This window comes from Vanellus vanellus, assembly GCF_965231255.1.
Source record: "Vanellus vanellus genome assembly, chromosome: 4".
NCBI classification, from domain to species: Eukaryota; Metazoa; Chordata; class Aves; order Charadriiformes; family Charadriidae; genus Vanellus; species Vanellus vanellus.
This window is the reverse complement of record NC_138909.1, coordinates 49,979,522-50,001,028: the sequence shown is the minus strand read 5'-3', so window position 1 is coordinate 50,001,028 and position 21,507 is coordinate 49,979,522. Positions and strand designations below refer to the sequence as shown.

Sequence of the window (21,507 nt, the reverse complement as noted above, 5' to 3'; positions counted from 1 at the left end):
CATAATTACCCTGCACTGTAGACACTGAAAGGTCGTCCATAGTTTCACAGTCATTTTAAACCAGCACAAAATAGTGCTGCTGCTCAAAACAGATGTCCCGTTCCCCCTTGCACTCTGGCCTCTGCTTTCCTTGTCCCATTGCTGATGTCTGTGCTGCTGCTGCTCTCTATGAGCTCGAGGATCTGACACAGGTCCAGAGCAAACTGGAAGCAAGAAACAGCATTTAACTTGAACCAGCTCCCTGCCTGGGGTCGGCATATATAAGTAAGATTTAAACATGTCCAAGGGATAGGACAGTATGGGGCAGAAGCAAGCAGTTGGTTCATACCCTTTCAACAGGAGTGCTGGTTCACATTGGCTGGATGCTGCTGTGAAACTATGGCCTTCGTATAAAAGAGATGAGTCTCAACCAACCTCAAGAGATCTGCTATGGGTTTAGATCAGAAGGTCGCTGATCACAGTTTTATGACTGTTTATTCTCTGAGAGCTCATACAACATATACATACAGGTTGTTCTTGCACGTCTTCGTGGAGTTTTCCTGGTTGGTGGGGACTGAACTATCCAGACGTATTCTGAATACTGATATTCCCCCACATTTGTTCTGTCATGCAAAGCCTTCAGCACTTAAGTGCAAAACCAAGAAACAGCCTCCTGCACAGAGGAGCGGAGAGTATCAGAAAGCACACTGTGCCTTTCTGCTTTGAAATCATTCCAGCTGAGAATGATGTCTGCCTGGGGTAAGCTTAAGCAGAAAGGACACTCGGTCTGGGTAATACAGAGGGTGGCTCGGTAATATGTGATCCTCTGGCCCAGACAGTGTCAGCTCTGGACACTGACCGTCCCATGATGCAACACAAATCTCCTGCTACTGAGGTATGTCCCATTGACTCACCCAAAAGCAAGGCTGGCCTTCAGTACCCAACCCACACTGGAGGTTTCCACTGACATCAGCAACTGTGAGATATGTTTGCATCAGCTATGGAATTGAGCTGTGTGACATAGCAGCCAATATCCCACTCCTCAAGTCACATCTGTCATTCACCAGCCATCGCAAGAGAACAAGTTTTATCTGCAGAAGCCCCCCCATTGTTAATAAAGACACATCTGTATATGGATTGTTACTGGACATTTTCCAGAACAACAGATTGCCTTGAAAAATATTTGGAAATGTTGTTCTGAAGCTTTCAATTTTCCATGACAATGAATAGCCACATGACATTTACAGTTGCCAAAGGAAAGGGGCAGTTCTGCCTGCAGAAGAAGCACAGGTTGGAATCTGCATCCAAGTTAAAATATCACAGGCTATCATCAGGCTACCAGGACGCTAAATCAAGAAATCCTGAACTAAGTGCAAAGCAAAAGAACAGATAAAGTGATGATGGGCCCACTATGTGGAGGAAGAGCAACCAAACCATTGTGTTTCCTTGGTGTACATCAAAGGAAAGCATGCATGTGCTTCACAGGAGCAGTGGCAATGCCTCACATAATGTGCTGTGTCTGGGGTCAGCAGCCACACACAAATCATGGCAAAAGCAGCCAGATTTTAGAACCTAAACCACGACACAGCTTTTGCCCCTTTCTGTCATCTGCGTGGGGCTTTTGACCGGGTGTGAGGCGGAGGACAAGGGTCTTTCTGTGGGACAGGTATGAATACACATGGACCCCAGTATACACTGAGCAGTCCTGCTGCAGAAGGCCATCCACATGAGCAGGACTGCTCATTGTATAGCAGGCACCATTGAAAAGCAGCAAAGACAGCAAAAGGTAGAGGAAAAGAAGGAATAATTCTCCTTGTCTCAAAGGCAGCTCTTGCATATTCTATTTCGTGGCCTCATAAGACACTCTTCAGCAGGCAAAAATAAACCTTTGCTGTGTCTGCATGTGGTTGTTACTAAAACCCAAGCTCTTCACATGGTGCTTTGTGTCAAGAGGGGATTCAGAGCGTCACAAATCCATCTAACGAGCACAAGACACATTACAAAAATAACAACAATGGAAATGAAACAAGCTGAGTGGTTATTTAATGTAGCCTGAGTACAGCATGGTCCTGCAGCCAGCTTTTGGCAACAGCCAAAGCCCACTAGTGTCAGAAGAGTTTTTTCATGGGTTTCAGTGGGCTTGAAAACATGCCCAAGAAATGTGAAACCAGAACCTGAACCACTCCTGGTGCTCACAGGTGGGTGGGGGTTTCATACCGACAAACTTGAGTTTCAGCAGTCTCATCTGTGAGGGAAGACAACAGACCTCTCTTCGTCCCCTTGTCTTTCCAAATCACTTTCTTTCATATATCATATCTGCTCTTGAACACAGTCCCACAACAGGATTGGAACTAGCAACAACAAGTTCCACAGATCTGGCTGTGTTCTCATTGCTCAGGGGATGGGACCCGTCTAAAGTCCTGTAACCTTAACCTAAAGAGCCATCTCCCGTCTCTGCCTCGCTTTTGTAAGTGAGGGTGTGCTTCCATGCAACATTCGTTCAGTAGCAAAGCTGGCTTGAGGAGCTTCCAGTTCCTGGCCTCTTGATCTCAAAACATATCTTCCCAAAGGTCTCCCAAAACAGTTATTTTGGATGCTCCCAGTAAAGTGGATCAGCAAATTGGTCTGAGTTAAAAATAATCCCTCAAAAATAGTACAAGAAAGTATTTTTAATCTGGATCAAACTCGGGATTTCTTCCTGAGTCCACAGGTCTTTACTACTTGACAGCTTGAACGACCATAGCTAGGCCATTCCATCACCTGAGGGTAGCACTTGACATCTCGTTATCTTAAGGCTGCTATTCTCTCTTTGACATGGCTGTCTCTCCTGCTGAGAAAATTAAAAGCCTGTGCTAGATGCAAAACTAATTCTTCAGCCTTTGTACAGCCCTGACAGACATATGAAAGAAATAAAGGGAACTTTAAAAGCACTCCCATAGGCAATCTGTGATGCTCAGACACACTCCAAGGCATGGAGATGCCAATCCCAAAGCCAAAAGGGTTACAACTGCTACAGCAGTGCTCGCTTTTTCCACCTGTAAGGTTGGCTGTGGCCTAGCAATGCCCCCCTTCCTCAGCCAAACCCCACGGGCAGCAGCACTCCTCAACATATGCAGCCAAAATAACACTTCAGGTTCCTGTCCCTGCCACAGTTACTGATCATTTGTAAACTCAGGCAGAGCGCTGCACCTGCAGAGGACTGCAATAGGTTGGTATGGATGGAGGATGTAGGGAAATGGGTGAAAGCACCTGAATGAACAAATGGCAGAGGAAGGTCTAAGAGTGGCATTCAGATCAGCAAGTCATCAAGATCCCAGCACACCCACATGCAGTTTCTCAGATGCCTGGACTGGGAAACAGAGGACAGAATAAAAGAAGGGAAAACATGAAAAGGGACATTTCAGTTGCCCAGAAACTTCTCAGAAATAGTAGCAAGATAGAAAGATGTTACTACAAACAGAAATCTTCTTGCAAAACTGGGATCAGTTCAGAGACAGGACTTTTCCACAGGTATTTTACATGTTAAAATCACTCAACTAAGGTGTACAGGAAAGCCACATAATAAATCTTCTAAGGTATTGATCTTAAAATACACAAGCATCTTCTACCACATATGGCTTTCAGGACCTGGGAAGTACAATTTGTTCTGTTTTACAGACACACTGAGGAACAAAGCTTCACTCCAGGTCATACCAGTATTTTGCAATAAAGTGAGGTGTGAATTCATGTGTCCTAACTCACAGCCTTGCCTCCTAACCACCACACTGCTTCTTCTGCAAACACAGGACCCATTCCTTCAAGTCTTCCCTAAATGTCTTCATAAAGCATGATTTCTACTCAGACCAAGGGTACATTGTTTGCAGCTCCAACCAGGTTCTCTATTAATGTTCTTAAAGTCATTTTGTGTATCCCAGATACTGCTGTCAGGCTTTCTAACAGCTGGCTAGAAAGACCTTTTACAAGAAAGGTGAGGTCTTCAGCTGAGTCCTCCTCATGTCAAACAGATAATCCAGGGTATTTTTGCTGACTCCCTCTGATGTCAGACTAAGTCCCATTATCTCTAAAGCAGGAATATAAAGAGAAGTCTAATGTTTCTGTGAGACAGCAGAGACTGCTGACATGAACATTTGTGTTATCTAAGGGCTTTGGGACAGGAAAAAGAGCCGTGTGTCAGCTGTTCTGTAGCGACTGATCACGCACATAACTCATATATGTATATATTACATGTGTATATATAGCACACTAATTAATAGGGAGTAGCAAATTCGTTCTACCCCTTGCTTATGTGCAGCAATCCAACTAAACAAATATAGAAGGTGGAGCGATGGGACCATGTCTGGGCTCAGTGTGACTAGAACAGCGTTGTTTCACCCCGAATATAGCCCTCACAAAGTGATACAGTCTGGCTGATAGATCACACTTTTCCATCAACACACACGTGTGCGCGCACTAGTTAGAACTGTGATCAATTCAACCCTCTAGACATTCTGACTACATATATAATCGTGTCCACACAAAACAGCACAAGGACTAGAAAGACCAGGACTACCTAATCTGATTAAAAGTGAGAGCAAAACTGTGGTCTTCCACACAGCATGATGCCACCATGTGTGAGTGAAATCATCCTCTGGAGGTGCCACTCCATACTGTCTGTAGATGGAGAAGGGGCCTGCAAGCAGGTTTTCCTAGGTTAGGGACCTCAGTGAAATTACTAAGTGAAATGGGACAGATAAAGGTTTTGGCAGATTTTGCAAATCTGTGTTGATTTCATTAAAAAAAAGAATTAAAAACAAAACCTCAAATTACTCAGATCCAGAAATTTGTGACAAACACTAGGCTCAGTTTAAAAAGTTTATGAACAATTGAGTTTTCCAGACATTCATTTTGAGAGACCCTTGTACAGCATTGATATGAAACCAGATCAAAACCAAAAATTTTTGTCTGTTAAGACAGGAGCTTGTGGCCAGGTGAGCTGAGTTCACTGCTTTAAGAACAAAACTACAAAGGCTGCTCTACACAACATGGAATTAAGATAACTAAATTATGTATTGTTTGTGCCATTTGTTATTTTGGTCCAAATGACATGTGATTTTTTTTTTTTGAGGAAGAGTTTTATATTCTGTGTGTGAACACTTTGCTTTCAGATTGATTATTTCAAGAGAAGTGTATACAAAACCTTATGTAAACATCAGAATAAAACCACTGTGCACCAACATTAGCTGTTTCAGTTTACCCGTAAAGAGAATTTATTCAACAGATGATGTTAAAAAAAAAAAAGAAATCCAAACAGAGAAGTCTGTGAGCTGTAATTCTCAGAATTTGTAAAGGGCTTGAATGATAGTCTTTAGGAGGGACGAGACAAGACATTTCTAATACATTCCAAAATTAAAGCAAACTAGAAGGGTAGCAATCTACACAGGCTTGAAACAGTGAATGTTTGCACAGACCTCAACACACACAAGCTAAAACTGCTAAATTTCAAACTTGCCAACATATGTTTCACAAGCTACCAAGTGCAACACGCCTGCAACTTTCTGTGGCTTCTCATCACAGCAGTTGAGTTGCACGATCTTTGGTGGTATTTGGGAATCCCAGAAGCCATCTGGAACCCCCTGCTTGGGATAACCCTCCATGTCTCAATTTTTGAGATCTAATCTGAAAACCTGTCACTAATTAAATGTTTTGGACCTGGGCTCACAAAGATTACTTCAACCACGCTTGAAATAAATTTTTGTAAGTAAATCCTCAGGAATGGATTTTATTCCCACCGTGATGTTTCTTCCCTTTGTTCTTTCAGAATTTGAAAACAAACTATTACCCTTCAGAGCGACTTGTTTTCCATAACAGTGCTTATGCAGACATCCTTCACATTGTAAAGAGATCTTGGTCTCTGCTTCTAGGAGTGCTTTATATGGGTTTTATTTCTCAGTAGGTTTCATCAGTGATAAAGTTCTGAAACTACAACTGTCAAGCGTTGTAACAGCTACTGTACTGTTCAGAAGAAGCACAAGTGGGCCTAATTCAAACCAGATATCCATTAGAACTCACATTTATGTTTAGATGACATAAGAGAGAGAGGCTTTGATAAAAATGACCCTTGCCCACCACTGTGCATTCTTATCCCCCCTTTTTGCACTTCAATTAGCCCCTCTAATTGAAAATCCACCACAGCTTGCAGCCCCCAGTCCAGAGCCTAACTTTTCAGCTCAAGTTACAAGTACTGATGCTGGCTCCCTTGCATGTTCAAGTCTAGTCCTTGGTATCAGCCAGGAATAGTAACCATCAAATGATGATACTGTTTTTTCTCATAAGTGCCAAGACACTCAACAGCGTGTCTGTGTCCTGTGAATTCTGGTATGTGCTGCCTGCAAGGTCTGTTTCTATATATTCCTGCCAACTACATGACTTCATTCAGCTGTGTGATATTCCGGACAACACAATACTGAAAATAACACCAGCACTTACCTGAGCTGCCAGTGCCTTCTGATGCACTTCTGGATGTTTTTGGCTGGCTCTGTTTGCTACTTGTTCGTACAGTGACCGAAGGAGGAACAGCGCTGCTGCTGTCTCCACGAATCGTCGAAAGATCCTGCATGCTAAAGCTCCTTAGTCTCTCAGACAGGGCCCCCTGTCCCTAGTTAAACAAGCAAGCAAACAACATATACAAAAGTTAGATTCCACAGTGTATTTTGAGCCTTTCTCCTCCCTAGCTCACTGAAATCCATCAGGACAGTAGGAAAAGAAAAAATTGCCTGGTCCAGTAACCTAGAGAGGACAAAAATGAGTTGTTAAAAGCTTCATTTCCCTCTTTGCTCTTCCTTTTGGAGTGGTTGTAGGCACAAAGTCATTCAAAATTTTGACAGCAAGCACCTGAATCTTCAATGCAGTCATCTGAGCTCAGAGCAGCCTTGGCCACATCTAAAGGAGCAGGATGTTGTTGTATCTTTCTAGTAGGTACTTTTCTTCACTACGATCTTAGTCAAATAGATGCTTGGCTTCAGAAAAACAATTAAATAGTCTGCATCAAAATAACTCCCTTTTAATAATCTATGATGATATTCACCCAGCCTTTCTGAGTCATACACAGAATTTCCAGAGCACAGAAAATTCGAAATTTTAAAGTAATAAAAAGTTATTGTTAAACGCGAAGAAATATTCCAGTGCTTTTTTTCATGCAGCTTAAGGAAGAAATAAACTAACACAACTTTTTTGTTCTTTTTAGACTAGCTCTGCATCAGGCAACAAAAATATTCTGGGTGAAAGGAATGTAGATGTTCTTTGTAAAGGACGGGTCGGTTAAAAGACACCTTTCCTCAAAACTACATCCCATCAAAAAGGTGACTATAAGTATACCTCTTTCTGAATTCTGTAACCCTCATACTACACCACTGCCATAAAGTAAGAATGCCAGAAAATACAATCAATACAGAACCCATCTATCCTTGTCTATTGGCTATATTAAGTGACATTCAGAATGTAAATAGCATAACTTACAAAAAGTACATTTAGGTTTGAGCATTTTGTTGAGGGGTGGAGGGTCTGAAAGATACTTCATAGCATATAGTCTTGAAAAAAGTACCGAAATAAATACATAGAGCCTGATTTTAAAATAATTTCTGCTCGTGTAAATTAGGAAAAAATTAATGGATGCTTTGACCGAGATGAAATCAAGAGGATGGCAAACAACAGTAAATATTACCCTCTTTAACAAAACAGATAAGGCACATCGTAGCAATTCACACACCACCTTCATTTAGACTTGTATCTGACAAAGCAATACATAAGTGGAAGCATAGCCTGAACACTGCCAGAAGTCTCTAGGTTGGGGCTGGACCAGAATACATCGCTGCTCCCTTCTGGGCTGCAGATTTGAGTATTCTTCCCACAAAACCAGGGTGCAGGTGAGGGGCCAGTGCAGAGTACGCTCTGGTGCAGGTGTAGCATGGAGAAAGCACTCATCCTGATCATCTACGATCAAAGGCAAGACAGGAAACATTCCTTGCTAAAGCAGTTAGGCAACACTGCCTGTCCCCTAGTGCACTGGCATCAATAAATTGGGAAGGCAATGCATTAATTTACCGACTAGTACTGATTTACCAACATCACTTCAGAAATTCCACATGTAGAGTAATAGAAATATCAGTGCCTGTATCCCATATAAATTCATTAGCACCTTACTTTTAGAGGCTGTAAATACACAAGGTATCAGGTGCTTATAACTACGGTCACTGTGACAGCTTGCGCTTTCTACATTCAAGAAAACTGCTAGATCAGTAATCCCCCAACTTTTCAGCCTGAAGCTTTACATACAGGAAAAATCCTTTAAGGCTTCAAACTTCCTTCTCAACTCCATAGTACATCAACTTAACCACAGGCAGGCTATACATCCTGGTCTACAGCATTTTTCTGCATTGCCAAGAAGCAAACAGCACATGATGATACCTTCTTCCACACTGTCCCAAAGCACCATCAGTTGAAATACACATCATCTAAGAAAAAATAAAATTGAAATGTCCTTTGTAGGGCAGAGTCACCTGGCGGAGCTAGCCAAGAAGCTGCACTGGGATTTTTTTCTTTATTTTACTGGTTTCTTAAGATCTCTCTATGTATACTGTGTTTGGCAGCATTTTGCATTTAGCTTTTCTGAAGGCTATTACAGATAAGTTTCCATACACCCACCATGCTCTTCCCGCAGACTTACTTTGCTCTTTCTCATTAGCTTGTTCTACTTTTTAAAGTATTTTAAATGGATGGGGCTTTTTTGCTGGTATACCAAGACATTTACTTTGCTTATCTTATATGCTTATCAGTGGAGTCCACAGAGATGATGTTTCATTAAAATCTCACCTCTCCCATCTCACTCTCCAATCTGCCACAAAAGTGGCAGATGCCTGAATTTTGGTTACTTTCCTGCCAGTGGCTGAGCCACTCCTGGGACATGTTCTCACTCTAACAGGTATCTCAAGCTTTTCTTCTTAGGCCAGTCTAAGGTACATCTGCTCTGCAGTCTGTGAACGCAGCTGGCACTGGGCTGACATACTGAAGTTCCCTTGCGTGGCTGGTTAGCTGGGTGTGATCTTGTCCACTCAAAACTAGTGCAGTTCTAGGTAGGTTTCGTAGCCTGCACTGAATTCCTGCGCTGCCACCCTATTCTCAGTAACTGGTTTAAAGCTAACACAAGACATCCTACCCTGCAGTTTGACTACAACAGACAGATCCCTAGTGAGAGCAAGGTGAGAGCAATCAGATCACTAAATAAATTTCGCTGTTGCAGAATGACTGAACCAGCAAATCTGGAGGGTTTAGCAATTGATGAGCTGCTGTAACCTGAGTGCTGTATTCCTCCTGTACCGCCAACTCAAGTGTCAGCAGTGCTCAAGCTTTTAACCTCCTCCCAGCTGCTCTGCTCAGCCACCTTACCCAAATACCATTTCATTCCAGCGAGCAATTTATGTATGTGGGCATGAGTCAGATTAGAGACAAGATTCATGCGTCAGACCAACCTGGCAGGGAAGATGACACTAATGCACCCTTTTGCATTGAAACTGGAGAAGATACGTTAATATTCTTGCATTGCAACTTGTGATGTAGCGGCATATAATGATCAAAAGCCCCAGAGACAGCTTTGAAACAACAAAGGTCTGATACGTGCCTGTCATCTGTGAGTCTGTTACATTAGCATACATACAACCACAGCCTTAAACACACAGTCACAGAAGCTGTAATAAACACCTTTGACTTTCTCCAGAAACAAACTAAAAAACTGTCTTCTCTTGATTTTTGCTTTAATTTAACCTGTTTATAACAGCGAAGATAAAAGTTGCTCATCACAGAGATAATAACAAAATATTACTGTTCCTACCACTCCATGAAACAGTTTGTCAAAATCTCAGAAATGGCAGGGATAGCGAAGGCTTAGGCTAAGTGAGGACACTGAACACGTGTGAAAGCCTACTGACTTCCCTCCCATCTTTCTTTCGAATTTTTGCACCTTCAGTCTTTGTAGGGATAGACTTGATTTAATTGCTCGTAGGGCAAAACATAACACTTACAACTTTTTCCCAGTTGCCACATTTCTACTTGACCCCAAATAGAAACATGACAGAAATAATGGTTACAGTAGAATCAGGATGGTTTCAGAGTGAAATGGAAAATGTTATCAACCTTAATTTCCCTGTCAGATAAGCAGCTGTTGTATATGAAATTGCAAACATTTGAAAAGCGAGCACTGTGAGAGTTTGCAACACTGTTGTTTTAGCAATAAAGACTTTATCCAGCTGTAACATTTATTATTCCACAATAAGACTTATCATTTATTAACAACAGAAAAATAACAAGTTAATAGCTTTATTTCACAACAGAATAGATTTAGCACAGCACACATCTTGGGCCGCGTTTGGTTAAAACAATCATGTGGAAGATGAGGAGGTGCTGTTTGGGGGATTTTTGTTTACTGTCTTGGCTGTGATCATACAGATGCTCTTCCAAATGCTAAGGACATTGGATATGTCCTAGAAATCTCAGCACACCATGTGCCTGCACAGAGAGAAGATCCAGGTCCTGAAGCTATGTCTACGTTGCAGGCCAGAGGCATGTTTGCAGCATGTCCACACAGATCTGGGCTAGTTTTATCCTACAGAGCGTGACAGCAGTAATATCATGGCAGTCACTGCAATAACAACATTTCATTGTGTCAACAGCAAAACAGCATGGTGGTATTATAAAACCTTTTGAAAATGGGGACTTGGAGGGCTGTAGGACTATGGATGACACCACCTCTCCCTCCCCCGTCATTGAACACCAACTGCCCCATGTGGATGATTGTGCTGGCTGGACCTGTATTTCAGGGACTTCATCCCCTGGTACAGGACACAAGCATGAAGCGGTGCTGGAGGACTGAGCCTTACTCTCCCTGGGCACAAGACTGCCTGCCTAGACCCAACTTCTATCTCATCCCACTTATTCTATGACACAGATTGTCCCCATAAGCATGACACTTCCGATCCAGTAGACAGTGATTTTGCTAGATGGTGCAGTTTTGGTAGCAACAAGTGGGAGCAGGTGTGTCTCTGTTCCCTGCTCACCATAGCGTACCTGCTCCCAAATTCACCTGATCTTCTCGTTCCTAGAAAAGCTCACCCCATAGGTAAAGGCATGGCACAAGCTGAAAGCAGACCTCTTCAGGCTTCCTTCGCCTCTTCTTCTCCTAGGACCCACCAACCTTCCTAGGTCCATTCATGGGACAGTGCTCTCTTTACAGGGGCAGAGAAGGGCCAGGCTGGGGCAGGGCTCAGTGCTACTGAATAGGACAAAAGATAAGTACTACAAAGGACACAGTAATATTACCCCCCAGTAACTGCTGCCACTTGGTATCAACCTTATTTAGATTCACGACATTACAAACAGTATCACCCATCAAGACATGGACATTTAAGCTACAGAAGCTCATCTGTGATTCTAAGGGAAGTTAAAGCTCCCATCCATGCAGCATAGTAATTAATCTAAAACTAATTTAGGTACATTTCTACCTGCTTCAGTCAAAACTGCAACTCCAGCGTAGGCATACCTTACTTCCCTGCATCTAGCACCTTCTCTCCTTATTTTTGCCTTAAAGAGTGGGACAAAACAGTATCAAAATACTGAACTTTCAAAGCTAGCTAACCTGCACGCTACCTTCCTCTAAATGTTGCAGACATCATCTCCAGAAACAAAGATTAACCTCTGTGGGCCCAGAGCACAAACACTGATGCAACCAATATTTGCTTAGAAGGATCAGAAATCTTGATCCTTTCTAAAATCTGAAGTCATTATTGTGTCAGGCACTGTAAAAGGGACTCCATCAGAAACAGCTGGAATTCTCTTCATTACTTTGCCTCTCTATAATTAATCTCTGCATTCACATTTGAAGTAAAACTTTTTAGAGAGATGGATTTAGAGGTCTGGAGAAAATACATCCAATGGAATTATTTGTTAAAAATACTCCAGATATGTAGGTAGATTTACATAGGCTCTACGTAAATAAAATTAGGCACATAATTTAAAAATCTGCAATTTATATAGCAATCACATTAAATATGATCTAAATATAAACAAATAACAGTGTCTAGATTTTATCATACCTTCAGTCTGACAATCTGAAAGAATTCTGTAGACATTATTTAGGCTTCAGAACACTTCTAATACCTACAAACTCCACTTTGCAGCTGTGGAAACTATAACACAGCATGGTAAAGTGACACAAGTGAGGAACCAAAAAATGTCAAGTCATAAAAGAGAAGCTTTTAATATGATCACTGTTAATACAGGATGGCACCTTCTGGCCTTGTGCATCTTAGGATCAGTAGTTAATGGACAGGCAAGGGAACACTAAGTCACACTCACCATACTTCCAGCACAATACTAAACCTGTTAATGTTGTCCACTGTTTTTGCTGTAACTTTGGTTAGCAGTCCTCCTCCACACCAGCAGACATGTCTGCATGCATGTTACAGCCTCCACCCTGCGGATATTCACTACAAAGTGTAGTGCACATTGCTAGGATGTCAGTTATCGCTATGGTGTCAGCAGGACTTCCCCAACCACACCTATCAGAAAATGCTTGAAGAGATGCATCTTCACTTCTGAGCCAAGTCCTGGTCTTGCTAGCTCCACTGCAACCCCAACCATCCTAATAGGATGACAGCAGTGGGAGAGAGTTTCCCTTTATCCATTAGCAAGAAAACAACAGCAAACACAGCAGCTTGGCCAATGCAGTAGCAAAAACCTGAGTTAGATGGGTTTTCCATGTACAAAGCTCCCTGCCTGGCTGCTGGAGTCTCTCTGATCGCCAGCAGAGGACTTGGAAGGCATTTTACTGATGAGATCAAAGGATTTTAAAGCTCAGCACGTGGGATCTACCCACTGGAAGCAGAGCAGACAGCATCTGCCTCAGACCAATCTCAGCTAAAACCAGTTCAAACTAGTCTAATGGGGAGGCAGACATTAGTTAGGGGTTAGTATAAGCACTCAGCAGATTACCTGCCCTTTTTTCTGGTCCCAATACAAGTGTAAATGAAGTAGCTGAGAGACCTAGCAAGGGAAAAAAGAGAGCCATTGTGGCAACACGCATAAAAGCTTTGAGAATAAGGTCTATTTGAAGCATAAGTAATCAAGGCGAGACATGAGCATGACACTGGGCACCAATGTGCAGGAACTGACATACACATAAAAAGCAGGGACACCCACCTGTGGACTACACCTTTGAACGTAGGTTCTCCCTTCCTCAGCTTTCCCAGAGAGATGGAGAAACCACTCCATAACCCCAGCTGACAGGGTGTTACCTAGCAAGTGTGTTTAAAGAGTAAAGCAAATTATAAACACAATGGGCTGTCACTCCACTCTTTGCACTTGATTGATGCTTCCCACTGGAGAAACCTCAAGTGTCTGGCTACCTCTGTAATCCAGACTTAAGATCATTAAGAACAGAGTGCATTTATGACTAATTTAGGCAGAGGATTAGGTGAGGGGCATGTGGCAGTCATTTTAGTCCTGGTGACGGACAGGTCTTATCAGAAGTAGGGTAACGCTGGGGAATAACTCATGGCAATGAGTGGGAGTTTGCATGCAGAAGCATATTGTGCCCAGTTGCGGGCAGGCTCTGCTAAGAGCAAAACCATTGACTTTATGCTCTGAGCACAGGCCTGAGTGAAGAAGGAAATTACTTCTGCCACCGCATAAACACAAACACCTACAAGCAATATCCTCATGGCCAGGGCTTGTGTGATGTGCCTAGCCTGAAACAACTACCTGGTTTGGAGATGTCAGATGGTACTAAAGACTCAAAGGGAAACCAGCTGACGTTAATGTTGATGGTGGAAACTTAATTTCATCCACCCTTTGTTTGTGCAGTTCATTTCCTCTCCTGGGAACTGTTTGTTATTGTCTCTCCCAGCCTGGTCTCTCCGTATAAATGTATTGTTTGGTTCTGCTGTCCTATGTATTCACTGGCTATTGTCTGCTTCTTAGAGCCACCAAAGAAAGAGCCAAAAAGAGAGATAAACTGGAAACAGCTACCTGGATTGTAGTTCAAACAACGCTGGGTTTTTACTGTTTTGGGAAAAACAGATTCTCAAAGATTTAAGAATGAAGACACATCACACCATGACAGGAACAGTTCACAAAATACTGCGATCAGCGGCACACTACCGCATGTTTCAAGAAAGCCATTAGTTGTTTCTCCTTGTTGGCGTAACATAGCTCAGCCACGAGATCTTTGATTTTGGATCCCAAATGGAGATTCTTTAAAGGAAGCTACCTTCAAAAGCAGCGTGCTCAGCCCTTCTAAGATAACACGGATCCCCAAAGGTTTCTTAAACTCTGTATGCTACATCACTCCTGACTTCTCTAGCTCTCGGCCATGTTACAGGACAGGGCAGACAATGTGGCCATTACAGATATGGTACTAAGCAGACTAGACAGAACTGTCCTCTGACACGTTTGGTAAGCGAAGAAATACTCTCCATCCAAGTAGTGGGATCTAATCATTACAAAGAGGCTTTATCCAGTGTCTTAAAGAGAAGGATGCTCCCTACCCCCTGCCTCCCTCCTTCCTAATTCAAGTAAAAGTGCATTTCTCCACTGTCATGCCACAAATGGCAGCATCTCTCCCCTGCACAAGTTTTTGCTCCAAACTCCCATGGTAAACAGGTCTCAATTCTCATGGAAAATTAGGGATCTAAATATTGACTTTCAGGCAGTTGCACTGGCTATACCAGCCAGATACTAGAAATGAATTAAAAGACACTGTTTGACGAGAAAGGATAAAATTTAAATCATCACCAGAATTTCCCTTCTAATGCCCTGGTTTAAAAACCAGCAAACACACTGGGAAGCTTCCTGATAAATTTCTTGGGACTAAGGGACCCTAAAGTAGTGGAGCTGTGACACCCCAGGGGGTGGTGAATCCAAAGGTGGAAATGCAAGTGATGATGCCAGACCAGACAGCTGGTTGTGAGCTGAAGCAGTTTGGGAACTGCTGACACTGCACTCCTGAGTGTGGAACATACTGAAACCCTCCTGCCTTCGTCTGCATGCCTGGTCCTTTTAACTGATAACCAGAGTGATTGCTAGCTCTGGCAGCACTGCAAGCCATATTTCCCCACTCATGAAAGGCTCATGGACAGTTTCTCAGACTTATTAGGCACAAACGGGCTTTTCATCGACACCAGTCATGCATGCTTGCTCCCTCCACCTCATTTATAATCTCCTGCCAAGGCACTGCATCCACTGCCAGCAGCACGCTGTGCTCCTCTCCCCTTTCTAAAGGCAGGCTGTACCAAGGGGCACACAACAGGCTGCAGCACCAGCTGCTGTGCAAACAGTCCCTGTCCTACACACAGGAGGGCAGAAGAAGGTACATTATCAGAAACCTCTGGGTTGCGATGATCTGTTGGCTGTGGGATGTTTTCTACAGCTCTCCTTTGAAGAGCAGAGTTGAGCTTGGGGATGGTTAAGCAGTTGGGAGCAGGATTTGTCTTGGGAGTGGGGAAAGATGTTGGCCTGTTTGACAGAATTGGTTTGTTCAGGGTGAGGAAGAAGGATATGCGAAAACAGGACCTGGGAAACCCAGGAGCTTGAAGGAGAGGGTCAGAGATCTGGGGCAGAGTGTAAAACTGGTGATGGGAGGGTTGCAGAGACAGAGGAGTCAATGGAGGGGCTGGGCTGGGTCTTGGGAAGAGAAGCAGGGAGTAGAAGTGTTGGGGATTGGGGAAAGGGCAAAGCAGCAGGTGATGGGACACTTCGGGAGACAGGCAGAGGATGAGAAAGTGCTGGAAGCATGCTGACAGCTAGGGAGTACATACAAGTGTGCTGGAGGAGGCTGGTGCTGCCTTCAAGCAGCCTCTCTTCACGGCAGCCGCACACATCCCAGCTGCTTACATTAGAAACCTGACTGGTGCCAATGAAAAGCCCACTTATGCCCAGGCCTCCATCTGATTCCACTGCCTGGCCAAACCGTTGCACCTGCCCCACTACTGGGGCTGTAACAGCCTTGTTGCTGCTCCCCTTCTGCTGTGACTGAAAAGCAGGATCCTTTTCTGCTTGTCCTCTCCTCCCCTGAGGTGAGCTGGAAAGAAGCTGGCGATCAATGCCCAGGGCCCTTCAGGGGCAGGAATAGCTGAAGTAGTTGGAACTAATTGAAAACATACAAAAAGCAGCAGGTCATCTAATCCCACCACTTAGGACTGACCCACTTGAAGTCACAGTGTGTGACAGAATGACCAAGCAATGAGGACAGGATTATAGAACACCAAATGAGATTATGCTTCTTGGTGGGACTCAAGCTGCTGGGGGTAGGGAAAAGATCTGTGTTGAGCACCTAGAAGGGGTAATAAGACCAGATATCCAGTGCTGTCTGCTTAGAGAGCACCAAAAATAGACTCTTCGGAGAGAGAGAAAACACCCAAGCAGGCCAGCTGGGCAGACTCAGGGCACTTGGGACACTGACAGCTCCTCAGCCTGTAAAATGAATTGGCACGGGTTTGTGCCAATGTTAGCACAACTGTGGCTTCAAAACAAAACAGAGCAGGGGAAGGGAGCAGGAGGAAGGGGAAGGGAGACAAGCCTGTACTTGACTAACTAAAACTGTAGGCTATTTAAGATAGAAAAGGTGAAAAGGGCCAGGGGACCAGAGACAAGGAAGGTGAGGCTGTGCAGACTGCAGCATCTTAGCCTGTGGTAAATAGATAAATAGCAGCCTGTCACACAAAAACAGCAATCAGAGAGCCAGCCACATTTTCCTGCACAATGGATAAAAAGAATGAAGACATGAGCCTTGCCCAAAGATCTTTTCACAAGAAAATAAGTTACCACAGCTCAGAAAGAGAGGACAGGGCTATGCACAGTGGGAGATGTCTCCAAGTACAGGAGCCTGTACATTTAACCTCATTTACTGAAAACAGATCTGTACAGAGTACACTTTCAGCCCAGCATTTCACTGTGTATTTGCCACCAGAAGATGCTCACTTGCAAAGTCTAAGGTTCCACTTCTTAATACAAAAGCATTTCTTCCTCACCCATTAATCCAAGCGAATCAGGAAATAAGACAGATTCTCACATTCACTTACTGGTAAAAGTCATGTTTTCCATGGGAGCTGCAGGAGCTTTGTGCTTCTGAATATATGGTCATCTCTATAGGTTCCAATTTTAGCATGATCCTTTAAAGGCTGAAACCCAATGAACCTGTTCAGGGCTCAGTTTCCTATCTACACTCAACACTTAGAAGAAATAGTATTCTCTTTCCTCCTTCCGTAGAAACTTCCCCTTAAGGACAGCACTGCGGTCTTGTCTAGCATTTGTCAGCTCAAAGTGTTTTCCGGATAATTAGTCATTTAAACTCTCACGCAGGATAACCTAGCTTTGTTATACCTCCTTCTCAAGTGAGCAAGTAAGGGCGTTGACATACATTTAACAGCAGCTGAAAACCAGGGCAACAGCAGCTGTTACCACCCATACCTGCTTTAGCGCTCCACTCTCAGAAACAGCTCCCTTCACAGCAGCAGGGGCAGCTAAATGGAGACACATCCACACATCACCCTTCACATCCTGAATAGCTGAGGCACCCCAGCTCAGCACTTCTGTACTGCAACACATCAGGCTGTAAATCACAGCCATTCAGCCCTCCATGCCCAAAAGACAACAAATTTAGTCTGAGAAGGGACAGGCGCTGCTTTAACCACTCCTGACTATTACACCATGAAGACTGTAAATGTATTAAGGCTGTGGTTCCATGCGCAGCAGAGCTAATCTGTCTTCTTCCCATGACCAAGAAGGGAAGCTCTTGGCTTTGCATTACTCTGACCACACTCCTCACAATGCAGTCCTGTCCCTTCCCTTGTGCTGGCTCAGGCACTTGAAACACATTTGTAGGCTCAAAAAACAGTATTCCTTTTCTTTCTCTTTGTGGATTACCTTTCTGATGGATTAGGGATAACCTGAGGAGGTCCAAAGAGCTGATGCACAGTAACCCACTGGGAGCAGGAGCATTACCCCATTTTGGAGGAAGAGAGATGTCAGATCAGCTCACTGTCTCTTGGATCTGTACCCTGAGGCACACAGAAGCCAGCAACTTGCTGGAGGCCAAATGCCAAAGTGGTGAAGGAAGACAGGAGTCCTATTTTTCCTCACATATTCAGAGTAATTTAAATGTCAAGGTTGAAGCAAAGACATGAACAGTCCTTGCTTTGTTATAAAAACTAGTAAATCAATCAATCAATCCAATAACAACCTCTGAATCTTATCAATAGATTATTTTCCACCTCCCCAAATGACCATGCAGGAAAGACTCTTCTGGTCCACTTAGAGGTTGCAATATCTCAAATGTCTTCTCTCAAGTTAGGCTGGCAGATGTGCCATAAAACAATACCACACAAGGCACAGAGTTACTTTCTTCCAGCACTGAATGGGGAGCTTCATTAACTCATGGAAAACAATGGCTTCCTTGTACCCTGGAGACTCTTCTCCCTTCTACCCAGCTGCCCAATGCCACTGGAGCCACATTTCAAGGCAGTGAGATTCTTAAGAACAACACCAGAAAAGCAGAACAATGGGAAGAAAAACTGTGGTGCTGCCAGTTCATTCAGGTTGAAGAGCTGAAGACACTGTTGCAGTCCTGAGATAAACAGGTTGGCACTGTGGGTCTGGGCTACTGTTGAGCTTCTCATATTCAGGAACTACGCAAACAGGAGATAGAGTTCCTTTGGGATTCACACATAGTTTCTCACTCTGTCCTAGAAACAGCTCTAGCACAGAGTGTCTGCAGCACCTTGTAGGAAGGGGCTCAGAGCAAAGGCAGTGCTACAAAACAGGCATTCCGAGAGCCTATTTATGTCCATGGTGCTACTTCTTCAGGCTTACATAGCAGCAGTAAAAGTGTTGTGTCATGAAGGCATCACACAAATGTTGTTTCGTTGGGCATATAAAACACAGCTTTGCCTTAGCTCCACATTTATCTCAGGTTTCAGTCCAGGTATGGATTAGCTAGCAGTCCCTGGGTTAGCAGAGCCTCCCCACTGAAGAGCAACAGTTAGTTCAGGAGAACTGAGCCAGGCCTGACAGCCACAGGCTGCACAATGCTTGGCAGGGAAAAGGGAAGCAATTTTTCTTTTTTACTTTGGAACAGGATATAGCTTTTGCATATCCCTGTGATCCTACATGGGCACGGCACATCCCAGGGGCTCCCCACTTCTATAATACCTTGCATTCAACATGCTTTATAGGCTTTATGGTATTTGGCCTCCTAAGAATGTATTATGCATTTTTACACAAGTTAAAGTCAAGACATACAAAAACGATGTGCCTGAGGCCATGTGAAAAGCATTTGACAGAGAAAAACAATTTCTTTCAACTCCCATTCACACCTTTTTCCAAATACCAGTTCCCACCTTGCCAGTATGTTTCTACTATCCTTTTGCAAGAGACATTTTATCTGACTGCATGAAAGCCATATCTTTTCTACAAGTTGCCCCCAAAACACAAGGGTATATTCACTGTGCACAATTACCCTAAACCATGATAATCTATGGCCAGAGAGCAGGACCACAAAATGCAGTTATCAAGTCCTTGCAGCTTTTATGCAAGCAAAGAAACAGAGATAGCAGCTATTTTCTGGTTCTGGCTCTAAGCCAGGAACAGAGTACAGGATACATGTCCTCAGATGAGACCACTCATCCAATATCTACTCATTCTCCAAAAGCAACTAATGCCACTTCCCATTCACTCTTACATAAACATGTCTCCAGAGAATTATACACCAGGTATGTTATGTGTAAGCCTTGCAGACAAACTTTTAGCCTTCACAAACTTCAGATCACATCTGCTTTCTGTCAGTACCCAAATTATAGGTCACTAGATCCTGCAGACTTCTCAACAATTCAGTATAATAATTGAAAAACTGGGGTGCAGATGGCCTTTTCCTTCACTGCAAAAGGTGTCGACCAAAAAAAAAAAATATTTCCCTGCCAGTGTGTTAACTGTGTTCACCTAACATCAGAATCTATCATGAAAGCATGCTCCTATTTTGACAGTGAAAATGAAGAGCACAGGCTATGATGAACAGAATTGCTAACACTGTCACCTTGGTGCTGATGGAAAATATAAAATTCAACAGAGGCCCGAGGCAGACCTTAGCCTTAATCCTTCATTTCTGACCTCCTATAGGTTCACTATGCACCACACTTAGTGTCTTCATCCCAAAAGGCACCTGCATGGCTGGTGAATGGGGAATTGGGAGGCATGATCAAAATCAGAGAATCCCTACCCTCACCATCTCTCCGCCCCCACACTGTGGCTGCTGGGGGTTATGGACGCAGATGAGATGCTAATGTCACCATCCTGACCCGCACCTTTACCTTTGAAGCGGCCATGACAGCTGCCGTGGCTGCGACGTTCAGTCCCCGCTTCCCGAAGTGCACAAGGGCATCATAGCTCCGGTCTTTTGCCTGGACGAGGCAGTCATCGATTTCCTGTCACAGCAGACAGCAAAACAAAACAAAAAGCACAAGAAGGACAAGTTCAGAGTGCTCCCAGCCTCAAACTCTTGGCAGGGCCAGGTCATCATTTATGGAGGCAGACATCCTCCTTTTTTTCCACCTTGGCTGAAGAGAAGTTCACAGCCAGTGTTTGCAAATAGGAAAGGTTTGCAGGGGAGCAGTAACTCCCATTGCAGGCTTTGGGAACTCTCTTCTGCGAATGGAAGATTGGGACACAAAGTTCAGATACACTTGCACAGTGCAACCACCACCAATAGGTCCTGGAAGCAAGGCAAACGCATCTACCTGGGCAGAATGGACCAGGGTATGTCAGGAGCCGTTTGCAATCTATGGACTGTAAAGATGAATTGGATTGCCCCATAGTTAAAAAAGAATCATATTATGACACTAGGCAGCTGCAGCTGTACTGCTCTGGGTCCAGTATTCGAGGTAGGTCTGCACATCACTGCAATGTCCTGCTTCAACGTGCCCATGGAATTGGTAGGCTCAGAGCTTCTGGACTCCTATGCTGCTCAATATATAGTGAAATGGTTATGAAAGTTCCTGCCCTCACCCTCCCTCCCCCAAGACACAGGTGTCTGTATGATAATGGATGACAATGACTTCTAGTACTCAGCTACTGGATGTGCTAGGTTAGTAGGGACTGGAGGCTGTGAGAAGCTGCTGTCTGTTTAGTAATTCCCTCCATATTCCTAGTAGATAAGAGATGGCAGCCCAAAAGGCACGAGCACTGCTTGCGAGAAGCATAAGTAGAAGTTCCCAGGAAGCAGAGAGACAGGGGACTGATCTCCACTGTCCCTCCTGGACAGGACTAAGATACAACTGTTCATGCACTGCCTGTGGCTAAACAGAGATCTTTCATTTCCATAGTTGCCAATGTGGGAAAGTTATTAACTTCTTAGTAAGTTGCATGTTGATACGTGACCGACAGCTGTTCTTGGCCCATGTATCCACATGAGCCAAACGGATCTGCCTGACAATGTCTCATTCACAGCCACAGGAA

At 43.8% G+C, this 21,507-nt stretch overlaps 1 protein-coding gene across 2 annotated transcripts in view; it reads right to left on the bottom strand.

The window, feature by feature from the left end:
• The window catches only part of REEP1 (receptor accessory protein 1), a 73,552-nt gene that overhangs the window by 16,060 nt on the left and 35,985 nt on the right, over window positions 1–21,507 (bottom strand). Inside the window, exons 5-6 of one of the 2 annotated variants that reach the window (XM_082482284.1) lie at window positions 20,358–20,477; window positions 6,445–6,613 (exon numbers count right to left, since the gene is read on the bottom strand). In XM_082482284.1, coding sequence (XP_082338410.1) covers window positions 6,445–6,613; window positions 20,358–20,477 — 289 coding nt within the window. The remainder of the gene's footprint in view (window positions 1–6,444; window positions 6,614–20,357; window positions 20,478–21,507) is intronic. The other variant, XM_082482283.1, reaches the window with a different exon arrangement.